The following is a 17376-nucleotide window of genomic DNA, read 5'->3' as shown; positions in this document are numbered from 1 at the left end:
AGGGATCTAAGATGGAGACTTAATTCCTTTGTGATCAGGTCTTTCCAGAGAATCCTTGGCTATCACTGTTCGGACTTTGTGTCCAACGATCCATTGCTGAGATGGACACAAATGAGATTTGTTACCTGCATAGTCTGTGAGCATCAGCTATGGCTGTATCGACATGCGGCTCATTTTCCTGACCCTGATCCTGCTCACTAGATTCTCTCAGCAAAGGAACCTTGTGAGTGGAAGAGGCCAATGGGCTGACCACGTTCCTCGTGTTTGGAGCAGGTTGATCGGCATTCTCAAGGATATGTGGATTGGCCTGGCATCTCCCTGGGGGATGGCCAAACGGAGGCCCCTGGAGTACTGGCGGAAAGTGGACGTAGCGATGCGCTGCTCCGGCGCATGCTCCCATACTTGACCTGACCTGACTCAGGAGAGCGCATACCTCCACTAGGCTGAACAGTTTACCTTTTGTATCCCACTGATACGCAGGATCTGCATTCAGACCTGAACCAAAATCTAATCGGCTTGTTCTAATCATGTGCCCGACAAATCCACCTATTTTTATCATAATCTATCCATAACTTTTTTAAAATATTGTGCTACATGTCATTTTGGCTCCATGTCTCAATTGTGAAGAATCATCAAATAAAAATAGAAATTCTCATATCCGAATCCGGATCCGGAGCTTCATCAAAATCTAATCAATTTGTACTTGTCGCCCACTCAACCTGTCCACCAAATTTCGTCCGAATCTGTCCAAAATTTAAGATATCCTGCTCACAGACAGACACACACACAGACACATCCTGCTCACAGACAGACACGCCACCTTCGGTGGCGGAGATAAAAATTGGAGTCTACATGAACAGCATCGTACACAGGACATTTTTGTGTTGTCATTTAATTTTCGAAGCAGAGTAATAAAATGGTCGTGTTCAAACTTTCATTTATTTGCATTCTATGCCAAAATATGTTTTGTTTTTTTGAAATCTATTTTATTCAACCAATTGAGACTTATGGCAGAGGGTTGACCGGTCAATTCTTCAATGGTGGAGCAAAGGGGAATCATCCGACTGATTGAAGTGGTCATGACTTTGTAGACTAGCCCGACTGCCCAGTTTTCATGAATAGTTTGCTTTCACCTTGATGGACAATTAAACAAACATTTTAAGTTTTGTTTTGTTTTGATTTTTTTTCAGTAGTATAATGATTGTCTCAAAGACAATTGTGCTTTCAGGAGTGCCATTTGATTTTGGAGTGGTATTTGATAAGAAAAATGTGAGAACTCGAGAGTGAATTTATTCAATTTGTTTCTGGTTTTTAATGGTTGAAAAAGGCTTTTAAGCCACAACACCACATTACTTTGCGACATCAATTTGATAACACCTGAACATTAATCTTTCATAAATATATTTTTCAAGCAACAAGATAAATGTTGAGAAGTCTTGATGTTATCAGTTTACCCTATTTGTGTTCCTCTTCCCCACACTTCAACCTACCAACATTCATTGTTCCCCCCCCACCCCCCTCATTGACATCAAGGTCAATGATGTTAGCTTCGAAAATCTCAGCAACGATGATGCGGTTCGAGTACTACGAGAGATTGTACACAAACCAGGGTGAGATTCTGTTTGGGACTTTTGCAGCAGGTTCTTTGTGAGGGTTAGGATGGAAGAGCGAAGACTTTGGTGTATAGCCTTGGTTTGAATTCCTGACCTGACGAGAAACCATAATCCTGGCACTTTGCAGGCATGTTGCATCATGGATTGCACCGTCCTTTTGGAGAGCTCGTTCAGCCAATTTTCCCATCTGCTAGCATCTGCTTGTTGACATTAAATCTTTTTTTTTTTTTTTTAAGTGTGTCATTGGTGTGATCTGTCCCCTAACCAAATTCCTGTTTTTATCTATGGGGCCACTGCATTAGCAGCAGAGCCATTCATGATGCAACCAGCAAACCAACTTTTCTTTTTGAATCCCAGTTGAATGTGTACTCACGTTGTAATTAGAATTTGCACAAATATAATATCGGTCATTGTGTAGGGTTAGTGTGGTTTGCATAGAGGATGGTTAAATATTTAAAATTAAACCATGAAAGTTGGAGACCGGTTTAAGGCTTTAGAAAATAGAAATGGAGACTAAAGTATGCAAAAAATTCTGGAAAGAGAAGGGTAATTGTGCACGATTATTTGTCCTTCCTCCTCTAAAGATGTGCTTGATTTTTCTGTTTTGATTGCAGTCCCATCAGTCTTACCGTTGCAAAATGCTGGGATCCTACTCCTAATGGCTATTTCACTATACCCCGCAGTACGTCTCACCACAACCCACACACACATTTACAATTACTGGTGGTGGTTGTTTACATTTACTTCATTTGTTTTCTTTTTACAGCCACTCTCATTTGTGGATTGAGTATGATATGATACGATACTGTAACGCACATCCTCACAGGCCCTACCAGACTCTAACATAGTGAAGCCGGAGTTAAGACCTGAGTATGGAGGCTTGAATTTGATCTTGAACATACAACATGGCTCAAAACGTTATGATTCTCATTTTAATTGCCCACAACAATAACCTAACTTGCGCATGCCTGCTGGTAATTTATTCATCCATGAGGAAGTGATCAATCGTACGACCATTAGAATCAAAAGCACATAACAAAATCTCGTAGAACGTGGAAATGAAAGCTGGGCAGGAAGCTGGTAAAACGACGACGATAACTAAAATGAATGTGAAGAACAAAAAGATGTCCCAATGTCACACTCATCGACGACAAAGATTTCAGTCTGGTCTATCTATCCTTATTGACACAGACTCACTCAGGAGGAAGTCGGACACAGAAGGGGGGAAAGCTCTTCCACGAGGCTAGACCATGTTAGAAAAAAAGGGAACTGTTCATCGCGAGGCCTTTGAGGAGAAGGGAAAACTGTATTAATCAATTCATAAATGAGGAATAATCACATTTAACTGTGAAAAACACAGGAATGTAGGGGAAACAAAGGTTCGTCTAAGCACTATCCTGGCAGGCCTAATTTTCGGTTTACAATTCTCTAAATATAAAAAAATTACGATGTAACCATAACTTTATCCCTTATTCCTTTGAGTCAATTTTGTGACAGTACGTTCTCGGTGGTTTGACGCCTGTTAACTGATTGCTCGTTTTGTGCCCGGCCTGTCATTTTTTTTTGTACGTGTCAAACATCATACGTTTGCTGTGCAGATGAACCAGTCAGGCCTATCGATCCAGCCACCTGGGCCTCGCATGCAGCTGCCATGACGGGCAATGTCCCACGTTATGCCGGCAGTCATTCCATGAGTACCATTACTTCGACTTCGCCCTCCATTAGCAGCTCCATGCCTGAAGCAGAGCGTGAGTCATTTAGTATAGCACTATCATGGAATTGTCGTAGTTTACTGAGTATGATTGTTGTTGCTGGCATGTTTTCTGCAGTGGGGTTCCCTGAGTCTGTAGCTGCTAGGCTAGACTTGTCTTGGTACAATCTATCCGTGTGTGTGTGTGTGTGTGTGTGTGTGTGTGTGTGTGTGTGTGTGTGTGTGTGTGTGTGTGTGTGTGTGTGTGTGTGTGTGTGTGTTCGGGTATTCAGCGTAGCATGACATATTCTCTTTGCTAACGCTACCCCCACCCCTCACCTTTTATCTTTTTTCCTCTCCCTCTCCCTCTCTTCTCCCACTCACTTTCCTCCCCCTCTCTCTCTCTCTTCTCCCCCCTCTCTTTCTTCCTACCCCCCCTCTCTCTTCTCCCTCCTCTCCTCCCTCCCTCTCTTTCCCCCCTCTCCTCCCTCTCTATTCTCCTCTCCCCCTCCTCTCTCTGTCTCCCTCTCTTTCTCACCTCCCACAGTGGATAGCAACGTTTGGTGAGGTGTCACTCTCCCCAACTCACCGCTCCCCCCCTCCCTTTTCCTAGCTCCATCTCCCTTCCTTCTGTTCTCTCTGCCTCCCCTCCCTTTCTCCCCTCTCCTCCCTCCTCTCTCCCATCAGCAAAGTGTTGGGTTGTATTTGCTAGTATTAAGTAATTGATTTGTAAGCACCATGACTTTGTTGTTTGTTCATTCTTTGAAAGAGTCTCCTTGCCATTGTCATGTCGTCACAAACTTTTTAAAAAAATATCTTTTCTGAATTTTATGGTTAATGAGCTGTGGTTAGTGTTCATTTTATAGGCAGATGCTTCTGCACTTCCCACCTGGTCTTGTCTTTACTTTTGCTGTCTTTGTTCAGTCTTTCGATGCCTGTTGTAGTTTCACAGTACAAGGAAATGCAAGTAAATTTGGAGAGAGGAGGAGGCCAATAGGCCCATTACGCCTGCGCAACATCCTCACCCCCAAGCCCAGCACAAGTTTGGTGTCATCTGCGAATCTCATGATCACTCAGTCTTTGCTTTCTACATTGCCTCCAAGTTTGTTGTCATCTACAAATTTTGACACCAACTTCACCCACACCACAGACATAATCAAACCCAATATCCACTCGATGGGAAGGAGGAAGGTGACCAAGGGGAGGGGAGGGCAGGAGTGATGAGTTACATCACAGATCAGACATCATCAGATGATGATTCTGATCTGTCTAATCAGACAGATCAGAATCACATTTGGGGGGATTTAGAAAAAAAATTTTTTAGGTGGTTTAGGTGAGGGTTGCATTAACACAGCTGACGTTGATGCTTGACAACACCCACAATACAGAGAATCAATATGTCAAGGTGCAGACAGCACAGCATGTACACAACGTACACAGATCACCCAATTACATTCTGGCCTTTCTTCCATTTCTCTGTGTCTCTTTATCCCCATTATTTCTAGGGACAAATCCAATTCCATTTTAATCTTGTTTATTGTCCCTGTTGCTGCCACCTTCCCAGGAAGACAATTCCATATATTACTGATTCTGTTTGAAATACCTGCAAGTTGTCTTAACTCTTATTTACTTTCAAGTTGTGTCCCCTGATCTTGTCACTGCTGAACCTGGTAAATGGCTTTGATTAAAAAAATCCTTTTTTAATCAAAGCCCTTCATTATTTTAAGCATAGCTATGAGATGTTGCAGTCACCTTTTTTCTTAAGTTAAAAGAAAAAAAGTCCAGTCTCCCTCAGCCACTCCAGAATGCATTTAGATCTGAAATCAATCTGGTAGCTCAATGCTGAACCCCTTCAATAACCGATGTGTTCTTCCTCAAATATGGAGATCAAAATTGAACACAATAATTGAGATGAGGCCTCACTAGATTCCTGCATAATGTTAACAGCACCCCCTTTGATATATAAACTATGCCCCTGACGTAAAAAAAAAGCCCATTCGGAAGACTCCGTGGACTTCTTCGATTTCCTGTCGGGTGACATTGATGGGGTGTCTGGGAGAAACACCCACCCTTGTTCTTGAACATCTGAATGCTGCTCTCAGGAAATCCACATGAGCACTGTTTGCATTCCCACGTACGCATGATAATGCAAACACAGACACTCTTTGTGATTTTGTACAATGATATTATCTTTGTTCTGCTAATATCACAATCAGGGAAAACAGAATTCCACATTGTTCACTTTATTGGATGCCAAGAGGTAGAGACGAAACCATCATCAAACTAATAGGAATACCCCCATGGAACTTGCTCAGTTAAACCACATCCTGTTCAGACATTGGAAATGTAATCACATCTCAAACTGTGCTACGGTGAGAGTTTTGTACTTCAAGACTGATCAGAAACTACTGCATTGCACTGTGAAACTGAAGGACATGTTGTTGAAACAACCAAAGCAATAGTTTCGGTGGCTACATAAACAGGGAATCTTGTTGATCCGGAATATGCCCTGAGCCAAACATACAGCCAACATCGGCGATTCAAGCAGCTGCGAACAGACTATCCCACTACTGAAAAAGTCAAGAATGCCACAGTTATTTAGGATGAGGATCCCGAAGTCACACGAACACGATGCGAGAACCTCCGTCAGTCAGGGAGAGACTGAGAAGGAGATGCAGCCAATCTGAGCCTTGCTACAGTGTATGAGGAGAGAAGCGAAGTGGCTGTTGATGAGGTCATCAGATCAATCTTATCAGCCTCATGTGAAGTCAAAGGATGCTCCGTGGGACAGGCCGTCAATGCTCCCACTGGCCAAAGGAATCAAAATGCTCTGAATCTAGCAGGAGACACACCAGTGAAGTGCATGAATGACATAAAAGACTTTTTCTACGGAATTGTCAATACACCCCCGCCTCCTGAGATGCACTTCATTCTCCCTGACGAAGTTAGACTTCATTCTCCTGATGACTTCAACACAGAGCCAATCACACTCGGAGAGGTGTTTAAAATCGCTCATGAAAGCTCAGGTTGGAAAGTAACTGGTCTGGACGGGGTTCCAGTTGAAGTCCTTCATAATCCTTTGGTTGCTGGAAGAATGGTTGAAATAATGATCATAACAAAAACAATGATAACATTGTACCAAAGCATAGATTAATACTTATAATATAAACAACAACAATGATAATAGTACTGATAATAGATGACCAATAATAATAATAATAATAACGAACGTATCGTCTCCCACCCCTGGCCCAAGCACATCTGGGCTTGGTGAAAAGCAAGCTAATGCTCAAGCAGTACAGCAGGCAGGTATGCTACAAGGCCTTGAAGACCAATGAAAATTTGGTCCAATGGACCAAACATGCCTACTATTACAATAAAATGCTACTGAAATGCTTAGCCAGTTCTAGACTCATAAGTGCAAACTGAGCACTGAGCAGAATGGTTTCCAACCCTGCAGAGGCACAATGCAGCAGATGTTGGCACTGTGCAGAGTTGCTGAAGAAGTACTGGTCCATCAAACAGACATGGTCATGATTTTTGTTGACTTCCAGAATGCCTTCGATAGTGTCAAGAGCGTGCATTCCAAAGATCTTAAGCTTGTATAACGTGCCTCAAGCTCTCATTAACGGCTTCCTTCCTTTGAACTGTAACACCAAGGCCACTGTCATCACACTAGATAGACTACCGGAGATGTTTGATATGATCTCTGGGGTAGTTCAGGGAGATACTTTGCCTTCTTTCCTCTTAGTCCTTCTCCTGGATTGGGTGCTTTGCACTGCCCATCCCAACTGATGAGTATGGTTGCCAACTTTGCAGAAGAACGAGTTGGTGCCATCTGAAGGAGAGATTGCAGGTTCTTGGATACGCAGACGACTTGGCCCTTCCTTCATTCTCAGTCACAGGCGAGTAATACAGTACATGTTCACCAACTTGGTACAAGGACTGGCTAAAGTTGGGCTGCGGATCAACTCCATCAAGCCACCAAGACCAAAGCATTGGCTATCCTGCTGGATCTAGACATACAAATTGCCTGCAGCAACGAAACCAGTGTTGTGAGCTTACTGCCATGCTGTACGCGGTTTGTCTACTTGGGCGACTCCATACCTAATCAGCATGACGACTTTTGGTGGCGTTGAGCTCTGGTCTTGTCGGCTTCACTGCATCTGAATTCAGTGCTGAACTCCGCTGCTCTGCTTGATCACCTCAGAATCAAGATATTTTGTTCCATTGCAGAGACAGTACTGCTGTACAATGCGGACACCTGGGTGTTCACTGAGATTTTTCAGTGGGGGTTTGATGCAGCACACTGACATCTGCTCAGAGAGGCCGTCATGATATATTTACCAGCGTGGATCATCAGTGAGTTTGCTCTACCAGCGTGCCAAGCTCAAACCACTGAGCTAAGTTTTGTGAATGCAGAGATTGCAACTCGCTGGATATATTTTTCCGATCTGAGGGGTATTGCAACCAACCTGTTCAGCAGGTGTTGACCTGGTGTCCCACACAGCGGTTACATTGTGGTCAACGATGCATTATTACTTATCTCGATGGGCTCCTGTGAAATTGTGATGCCACCAATCAGATCTTGGTAGTGCAGCACCTGAGATCACTTGCCAAATATAGGATTATCTAACGTCCCTACTAGGTTTCGCGCGTATTTTGTACTTGTGCTTAAAGTTGTAAAATAAATGGAAACACCAATGTAAAGTCACTTAATAGGACATTGGGCCACCACGTGCAGCCAGGACGGCCTTTATACACCATGGCATAGAGTACACCTGCATCTATAATTATGCAAGAGAGATGCGGCACCATTCTTCCATGAGAAAGTCAATCAACTAAAATCTGTTTGATGGAGGTGGAAAACGCTGTCTCAGGCATCGTTCCAAAATATCCCATAAATGCTCGATTGGGTTCAGATCTGGTGACTGAAAAGGCCATGACATATGGAGAACATCATTGTCATGCTCATTGGGTGACCACACTTGCTCTGTGGATGGGGCATTGGGGGTGGGGGGGGGGGTTCTCCTCTTCAGCCCTGGTAGCCATAATTATAGGCAACCAGGCCTGTGCAGCATTTTTATAAATGACCCCAAGCATGTTGGGATGTTTTTTGCTTAAAACATGGGCCACACCTGTGTGGAAGCTGTTGCTTGGTGTCCCACATTTACCCAAGTGTTTCCATTTTTTTCTGTCAACTACCTGTGTCCTTGTACTTACTGTAACCATTGTTTGCAATGTGCTATACTGTTATTATTATTATTATTATTATTATTATTATTGTTAGTAGTAGTAGTAATAGTAGTAGTATCATCATTATATGGACAACAGCGGTCTAAAAAATGCATACCACCACTTTGAGGGCAACTAAGGATGGGTGATATATAAGCCGGCTTTGCCAAAGATGTCCATAAAACGCTAAAAAAACTTTTTGCCACCTGAAATTATATCCCACCTCTACAAAAATAAAGTCTTATTGGTTCTAGAAATGGCTGATAATGTTTAGTGCCCCCAGAGTATCACAGAATGTATCATCTTGTGCTTTTCATACTTGCAGGTTACGACGAATACAACCTGAATGTGCATACTGACATGGTGACGATGGTGAAAGCTATGGCTTCCGCAGAATCAGGGCTTGAGGTTCGAGACCGCATGTGGCTCAAGATAAAAATACAAAACGCTTTCATTGGTACGTATTCTCTCAGAGGTTGAATTGAGGGAAAGGTTAACTTACCACCATAGTGTACCATTTTTAGTTTCGCACCCCAAACATCAATGCTCCAAATCAGTGCTTGAGTAGATTGGGAATATCACTTGACACTGTCATGTGCAAACGCCTTCAAAATGCTGGTGCATGGGAATATAATAGATTATCCTGTTATTGTGTGAATATTATAGATTATCCTGTTATTGTGGGAATATAATAGATTATCCTGTTATTGTGGGAATATAATAGATTATCCTGTTATTGTGTGAATATTATAGATTATCCTGTTATTGTGGGAATATAATAGATTATTCTGTTATTGTGGGAATATAATAGATTATCCTCTTATTGTGGGAATATAATTGATTATCCTGTTATTGTGGGAATATAATAGATTATCCTCTTATTGTGAGAAGATAATAGATTATCCACTTATTGTGTGAATATTATAGATTATCCTCTTATTGTGGGAATATAATAGATTATCCTCTTATTGTGGGAATATAATAGATTATCCTGTTATTGTGGGAATATAATAGATTATCCACTTATTGTGTGAATATTATAGATTATCCTCTTATTGTGTGAATATTATAGATTATCCTCTTATTGTGGGAATATAATAGATTATCCTGTTATTGTGGGAATATAATAGATTATCCTCTTATTGTGGGAATATAATAGATTATCCTGTTGTTGTGGAAATATAATAGATTATCCTGTTGTGGAAATATAATAGATTTTCCTCTTAATGTAGGAATATCATAGATTATCCTGTTATTGTGGGAACATAATAGATTATCCTCTTAATGTGGGAATATCATCGATTATCCTCTTAATGTGGGAATATAATAGATTATCCTGTTATTGTGGGAATATAATATATTATCCTCTTAATGTGGGAATATCATAGATTATTCTGTTATTGTGGGAATATTATAGATTATCCTCTTAATGTGGGAATATTATAGATTATCCTCTTATTGTGGGAATATAATAGATTATCCACTTATTGTGTGAATATTATAGATTATCCTCTTATTGTGGGAATATAATAGATTATCCTCTTATTGGAGAAATATAATAGATTATCCTGTTATTGTAGGAATATAATAGATTATCCTTTTTATGTGGGAATATCATAGATTATCCTGTTATTGTGGGAATATAATATATTATCCTGTTATTGTGGGAATATAATAGATTATCCTGTTATTGTGTGAATATTATAGATTATCCTGTTATTGTGGGAATATAATAGATTATCCTGTTATTGTGGGAACATAATAGATTATCCTCTTAATGTGGGAATATCATAGATTATCCTTTTTAATGTGGGAATATCAGAGATTATCCTGTTATTGTGGGAATATAATAGATTATCCTGTTATTGTGGGAATATAATAGATTATCCTCTTATTGTGAGAAGATAATAGATTATCCACTTATTGTGTGAATATTATAGATTATCCTCTTATTGTGAGAAGATAATAGATTATCCACTTATTGTGTGAATATTATAGATTATCCTCTTATTGTGGGAATATAATAGATTATCCTCTTATTGTGGGAATATAATAGATTATCCTCTTATTGTGGGAATATTATAGATTATCCTCTTATTGTGTGAATATTATAGATTATCCTCTTATTGTGGGAATATAATAGATTATCCTGTTATTGTGGGAATATAATAGATTATCCTGTTATTGTGGGAATATAATAGATTATCCTCTTATTGTGGGAATATAATAGATTATCCTGTTGTTGTGGAAATATAATAGATTATCCTGTTGTGGAAATATAATAGATTTTCCTCTTAATGTAGGAATATCATAGATTATCCTGTTATTGTGGGAACATAATAGATTATCCTCTTAATGTGGGAATATCATCGATTATCCTCTTAATGTGGGAATATAATAGATTATCCTGTTATTGTGGGAATATAATATATTATCCTCTTAATGTGGGAATATAATAGATTATCCTGTTATTGTGGGAATATAATATATTATCCTCTTAATGTGGGAATATCATAGATTATCCTGTTATTGTGGGAATATTATAGATTATCCTCTTAATGTGGGAATATTATAGATTATCCTCTTATTGTGGGAATATAATAGATTATCCACTTATTGTGTGAATATTATAGATTATCCTCTTATTGTGGGAATATAATAGATTATCCTCTTATTGGAGAAATATAATAGATTATCCTGTTATTGTAGGAATATAATAGATTATCCTTTTAATGTGGGAATATCATAGATTATCCTGTTATTGTGGGAATATAATATATTATCCTGTTATTGTGGGAATATAATAGATTATCCTGTTATTGTGTGAATATTATAGATTATCCTGTTATTGTGGGAATATAATAGATTATCCTGTTATTGTGGGAACATAATAGATTATCCTCTTAATGTGGGAATATCATAGATTATCCTTTTTAATGTGGGAATATCAGAGATTATCCTGTTATTGTGGGAATATAATAGATTATCCTGTTATTGTGTGAATATTATAGATTATCCTATTATTGTGGGAATATTATAGATTATCCTCTTATTGTGGGAATATAATAGATTATCCTCTTATTGGAGAAATATAATAGATTATCCTGTTATTGTAGGAATATAATAGATTATCCTTTTAATGTGGGAATATCATAGATTATCCTGTTATTGTGGGAATATAATATATTATCCTGTTATTGTGGGAATATAATAGATTATCCTGTTATTGTGTGAATATTATAGATTATCCTGTTATTGTGGGAATATAATAGATTATCCTGTTATTGTGGGAACATAATAGATTATCCTCTTAATGTGGGAATATCATAGATTATCCTCTTATTGTGGGAATATAATAGATTATCCTCTTATTGGAGAAATATAATAGATTATCCTGTTATTGTAGGAATATAATAGATTATCCTTTTAATGTGGGAATATCATAGATTATCCTGTTATTGTGGGAATATAATATATTATCCTGTTATTGTGGGAATATAATAGATTATCCTGTTATTGTGTGAATATTATAGATTATCCTGTTATTGTGGGAATATAATAGATTATCCTGTTATTGTGGGAACATAATAGATTATCCTCTTAATGTGGGAATATCATAGATTATCCTTTTTAATGTGGGAATATCAGAGATTATCCTGTTATTGTGGGAATATAATAGATTATCCTGTTATTGTGTGAATATTATAGATTATCCTGTTATTGTGGGAATATTATAGATTATCCTCTTATTGTGGGAATATAATAGATTATCCTCTTATTGGAGAAATATAATAGATTATCCTGTTATTGTAGGAATATAATAGATTATCCTTTTAATGTGGGAATATCATAGATTATCCTGTTATTGTGGGAATATAATAGATTATCCTGTTATTGTGTGAATATTATAGATTATCCTGTTATTGTGGGAATATTATAGATTATCCTCTTATTGTGGGAATATAATAGATTATCCTGTTATTGTGTGAATATTATAGATTATCCTGTTATTGTGGGAATATAATAGATTATCCTGTTATTGTGGGAACATAATAGATTATCCTCTTAATGTGGGAATATCATAGATTATCCTTTTTAATGTGGGAATATCAGAGATTATCCTGTTATTGTGGGAATATAATAGATTATCCTGTTATTGTGTGAATATTATAGATTATCCTGTTATTGTGGGAATATTATAGATTATACTCTTATTGTGGGAATATAATATATTATCCTGTTATTGTGGGAATATAATAGATTATCCTGTTATTGTGGGAATATAATAGATTATCCTGTTATTGTGTGAATATTATAGATTATCCTGTTATTGTGGGAATATAATAGATTATTCTGTTATTGTGGGAATATAATAGATTATCCTCTTATTGTGGGAATATAATTGATTATCCTGTTATTGTGGGAATATAATAGATTATCCTCTTATTGTGAGAAGATAATAGATTATCCACTTATTGTGTGAATATTATAGATTATCCTCTTATTGTGAGAAGATAATAGATTATCCACTTATTGTGTGAATATTATAGATTATCCTCTTATTGTGAGAAGATAATAGATTATCCACTTATTGTGTGAATATTATAGATTATCCTCTTATTGTGGGAATATAATAGATTATCCTCTTAATGTGGGAATATCATAGATTATCCTTTTTAATGTGGGAATATCAGAGATTATCCTGTTATTGTGGGAATATAATAGATTATCCTGTTATTGTGTGAATATTATAGATTATCCTGTTATTGTGGGAATATTATAGATTATCCTCTTATTGTGGGAATATAATAGATTATCCTCTTATTGGAGAAATATAATAGATTATCCTGTTATTGTAGGAATATAATAGATTATCCTTTTAATGTGGGAATATCATAGATTATCCTGTTATTGTGGGAATATAATATATTATCCTGTTATTGTGGGAATATAATAGATTATCCTGTTATTGTGTGAATATTATAGATTATCCTGTTATTGTGGGAATATAATAGATTATCCTGTTATTGTGGGAACATAATAGATTATCCTCTTAATGTGGGAATATCATAGATTATCCTTTTTAATGATGGAATATCAGAGATTATCCTGTTATTGTGGGAATATAATAGATTATCCTGTTATTGTGTGAATATTATAGATTATCCTGTTATTGTGGGAATATTATAGATTATCCTCTTATTGTGGGAATATAATAGATTATCCTCTTATTGGAGAAATATAATAGATTATCCTGTTATTGTAGGAATATAATAGATTATCCTTTTAATGTGGGAATATCATAGATTATCCTGTTATTGTGGGAATATAATATATTATCCTGTTATTGTGGGAATATAATAGATTATCCTGTTATTGTGTGAATATTATAGATTATCCTGTTATTGTGGGAATATAATAGATTATCCTGTTATTGTGGGAACATAATAGATTATCCTCTTAATGTGGGAATATCATAGATTATCCTCTTATTGTGGGAATATAATAGATTATCCTCTTATTGGAGAAATATAATAGATTATCCTGTTATTGTAGGAATATAATAGATTATCCTTTTAATGTGGGAATATCATAGATTATCCTGTTATTGTGGGAATATAATATATTATCCTGTTATTGTGGGAATATAATAGATTATCCTCTTATTGTGTGAATATTATAGATTATCCTGTTATTGTGGGAATATAATAGATTATCCTGTTATTGTGGGAACATAATAGATTATCCTCTTAATGTGGGAATATCATAGATTATCCTTTTTAATGTGGGAATATCAGAGATTATCCTGTTATTGTGGGAATATAATAGATTATCCTGTTATTGTGTGAATATTATAGATTATCCTGTTATTGTGGGAATATTATAGATTATCCTCTTATTGTGGGAATATAATAGATTATCCTCTTAATGTGGGAATATCATAGATTATCCTTTTTAATGTGGGAATATCAGAGATTATCCTGTTATTGTGGGAATATAATAGATTATCCTGTTATTGTGGGAATATAATAGATTATCCTGTTATTGTGTGAATATTATAGATTATCCTGTTATTGTGGGAATATTATAGATTATCCTCTTATTGTGGGAATATAATAGATTATCCTCTTATTGGAGAAATATAATAGATTATCCTGTTATTGTAGGAATATAATAGATTATCCTTTTAATGTGGGAATATCATAGATTATCCTGTTATTGTGGGAATATTATAGATTATCCTCTTATTGTGGGAATATAATAGATTATCCTCTTATTGGAGAAATATAATAGATTATCCTGTTATTGTAGGAATATAATAGATTATCCTTTTAATGTGGGAATATCATAGATTATCCTGTTATTGTGGGAATATAATATATTATCCTGTTATTGTGGGAATATAATAGATTATCCTGTTATTGTGTGAATATTATAGATTATCCTGTTATTGTGGGAATATAATAGATTATCCTGTTATTGTGGGAACATAATAGATTATCCTCTTAATGTGGGAATATCATAGATTATCCTTTTTAATGTGGGAATATCAGAGATTATCCTGTTATTGTGGGAATATAATAGATTATCCTGTTATTGTGTGAATATTATAGATTATCCTGTTATTGTGGGAATATTATAGATTATCCTCTTAATGTGGGAATATTATAGATTATCCTCTTATTGTGGGAATATAATAGATTATCCTCTTATTGTGGGAATATAATAGATTATCCTCTTATTGTGGGAATATAATAGATTATCCTCTTATTGGAGGAATATAATGGATTATCCTGTTATTGTAGGAATATAATAGATTATCCTTTTAATGTGGGAATATCATAGATTATCCTGTTATTGTGGGAATATAATAGATTATCCTGTTATTGTGGGAATATAATAGATTATCCTGTTATTGTGTGAATATTATAGATTATCCTGTTATTGTGGGAATATAATAGATTATTCTGTTATTGTGGGAATATAATAGATTATCCTCTTATTGTGGGAATATAATTGATTATCCTGTTATTGTGGGAATATAATAGATTATCCTCTTATTGTGAGAAGATAATAGATTATCCACTTATTGTGTGAATATTATAGATTATCCTCTTATTGTGAGAAGATAATAGATTATCCACTTATTGTGTGAATATTATAGATTATCCTCTTATTGTGAGAAGATAATAGATTATCCACTTATTGTGTGAATATTATAGATTATCCTCTTATTGTGGGAATATAATAGATTATCCTCTTAATGTGGGAATATCATAGATTATCCCTTTTAATGTGGGAATATCAGAGATTATCCTGTTATTGTGGGAATATAATAGATTATCCTGTTATTGTGTGAATATTATAGATTATCCTGTTATTGTGGGAATATTATAGATTATCCTCTTATTGTGGGAATATAATAGATTATCCTCTTATTGGAGAAATATAATAGATTATCCTGTTATTGTAGGAATATAATAGATTATCCTTTTAATGTGGGAATATCATAGATTATCCTGTTATTGTGGGAATATAATATATTATCCTGTTATTGTGGGAATATAATAGATTATCCTGTTATTGTGTGAATATTATAGATTATCCTGTTATTGTGGGAATATAATAGATTATCCTGTTATTGTGGGAACATAATAGATTATCCTCTTTATGTGGGAATATCATAGATTATCCTTTTTAATGTGGGAATATCAGAGATTATCCTGTTATTGTGGGAATATAATAGATTATCCTGTTATTGTGTGAATATTATAGATTATCCTGTTATTGTGGGAATATTATAGATTATCCTGTTATTGTGGGAATATAATAGATTATCCTCTTATTGGAGAAATATAATAGATTATCCTGTTATTGTAGGAATATAATAGATTATCCTTTTAATGTGGGAATATCATAGATTATCCTGTTATTGTGGGAATATAATATATTATCCTGTTATTGTGGGAATATAATAGATTATCCTGTTATTGTGTGAATATTATAGATTATCCTGTTATTGTGGGAATATAATAGATTATCCTGTTATTGTGGGAACATAATAGATTATCCTCTTAATGTGGGAATATCATAGATTATCCTCTTATTGTGGGAATATAATAGATTATCCTCTTATTGGAGAAATATAATAGATTATCCTGTTATTGTAGGAATATAATAGATTATCCTTTTAATGTGGGAATATCATAGATTATCCTGTTATTGTGGGAATATAATATATTATCCTGTTATTGTGGGAATATAATAGATTATCCTGTTATTGTGTGAATATTATAGATTATCCTGTTATTGTGGGAATATAATAGATTATCCTGTTATTGTGGGAACATAATAGATTATCCTCTTAATGTGGGAATATCATAGATTATCCTTTTTAATGTGGGAATATCAGAGATTATCCTGTTATTGTGGGAATATAATAGATTATCCTGTTATTGTGTGAATATTATAGATTATCCTGTTATTGTGGGAATATTATAGATTATCCTCTTATTGTGGGAATATAATAGATTATCCTCTTATTGGAGAAATATAATAGATTATCCTGTTATTGTAGGAATATAATAGATTATCCTTTTAATGTGGGAATATCATAGATTATCCTGTTATTGTGGGAATATAATATATTATCCTGTTATTGTGGGAATATAATAGATTATCCTGTTATTGTGTGAATATTATAGATTATCCTGTTATTGTGGGAATATAATAGATTATCCTGTTATTGTGGGAACATAATAGATTATCCTCTTAATGTGGGAATATCATAGATTATCCTTTTTAATGTGGGAATATCAGAGATTATCCTGTTATTGT

At 35.5% G+C, this 17376-nt stretch overlaps 1 protein-coding gene across 2 annotated transcripts in view; it reads left to right on the top strand.

Annotated features, from left to right (window-relative positions):
* Window positions 1-17376, top strand: part of LOC147029109 (segment polarity protein dishevelled homolog DVL-3-like) — an 86431-nt gene that overhangs the window by 54167 nt on the left and 14888 nt on the right. For both annotated transcript variants that reach the window (XM_085876192.1, XM_085876191.1), the window contains exons 9-12: window positions 1534-1610; window positions 2228-2295; window positions 3212-3361; window positions 8864-8995. In XM_085876192.1, the coding sequence (XP_085732318.1) occupies window positions 1534-1610; window positions 2228-2295; window positions 3212-3361; window positions 8864-8995 (427 nt within the window). The remainder of the gene's footprint in view (window positions 1-1533; window positions 1611-2227; window positions 2296-3211; window positions 3362-8863; window positions 8996-17376) is intronic.

This window comes from Eptatretus burgeri, chromosome 4 (genome assembly GCF_056783735.1).
Source record: "Eptatretus burgeri isolate ZD-2024b chromosome 4, Ebu_testis_v1, whole genome shotgun sequence".
In the NCBI taxonomy this organism is placed as follows: domain Eukaryota; kingdom Metazoa; phylum Chordata; class Myxini; order Myxiniformes; family Myxinidae; genus Eptatretus; species Eptatretus burgeri.
This window is presented reverse-complemented; position numbering and strand designations above follow the sequence as displayed.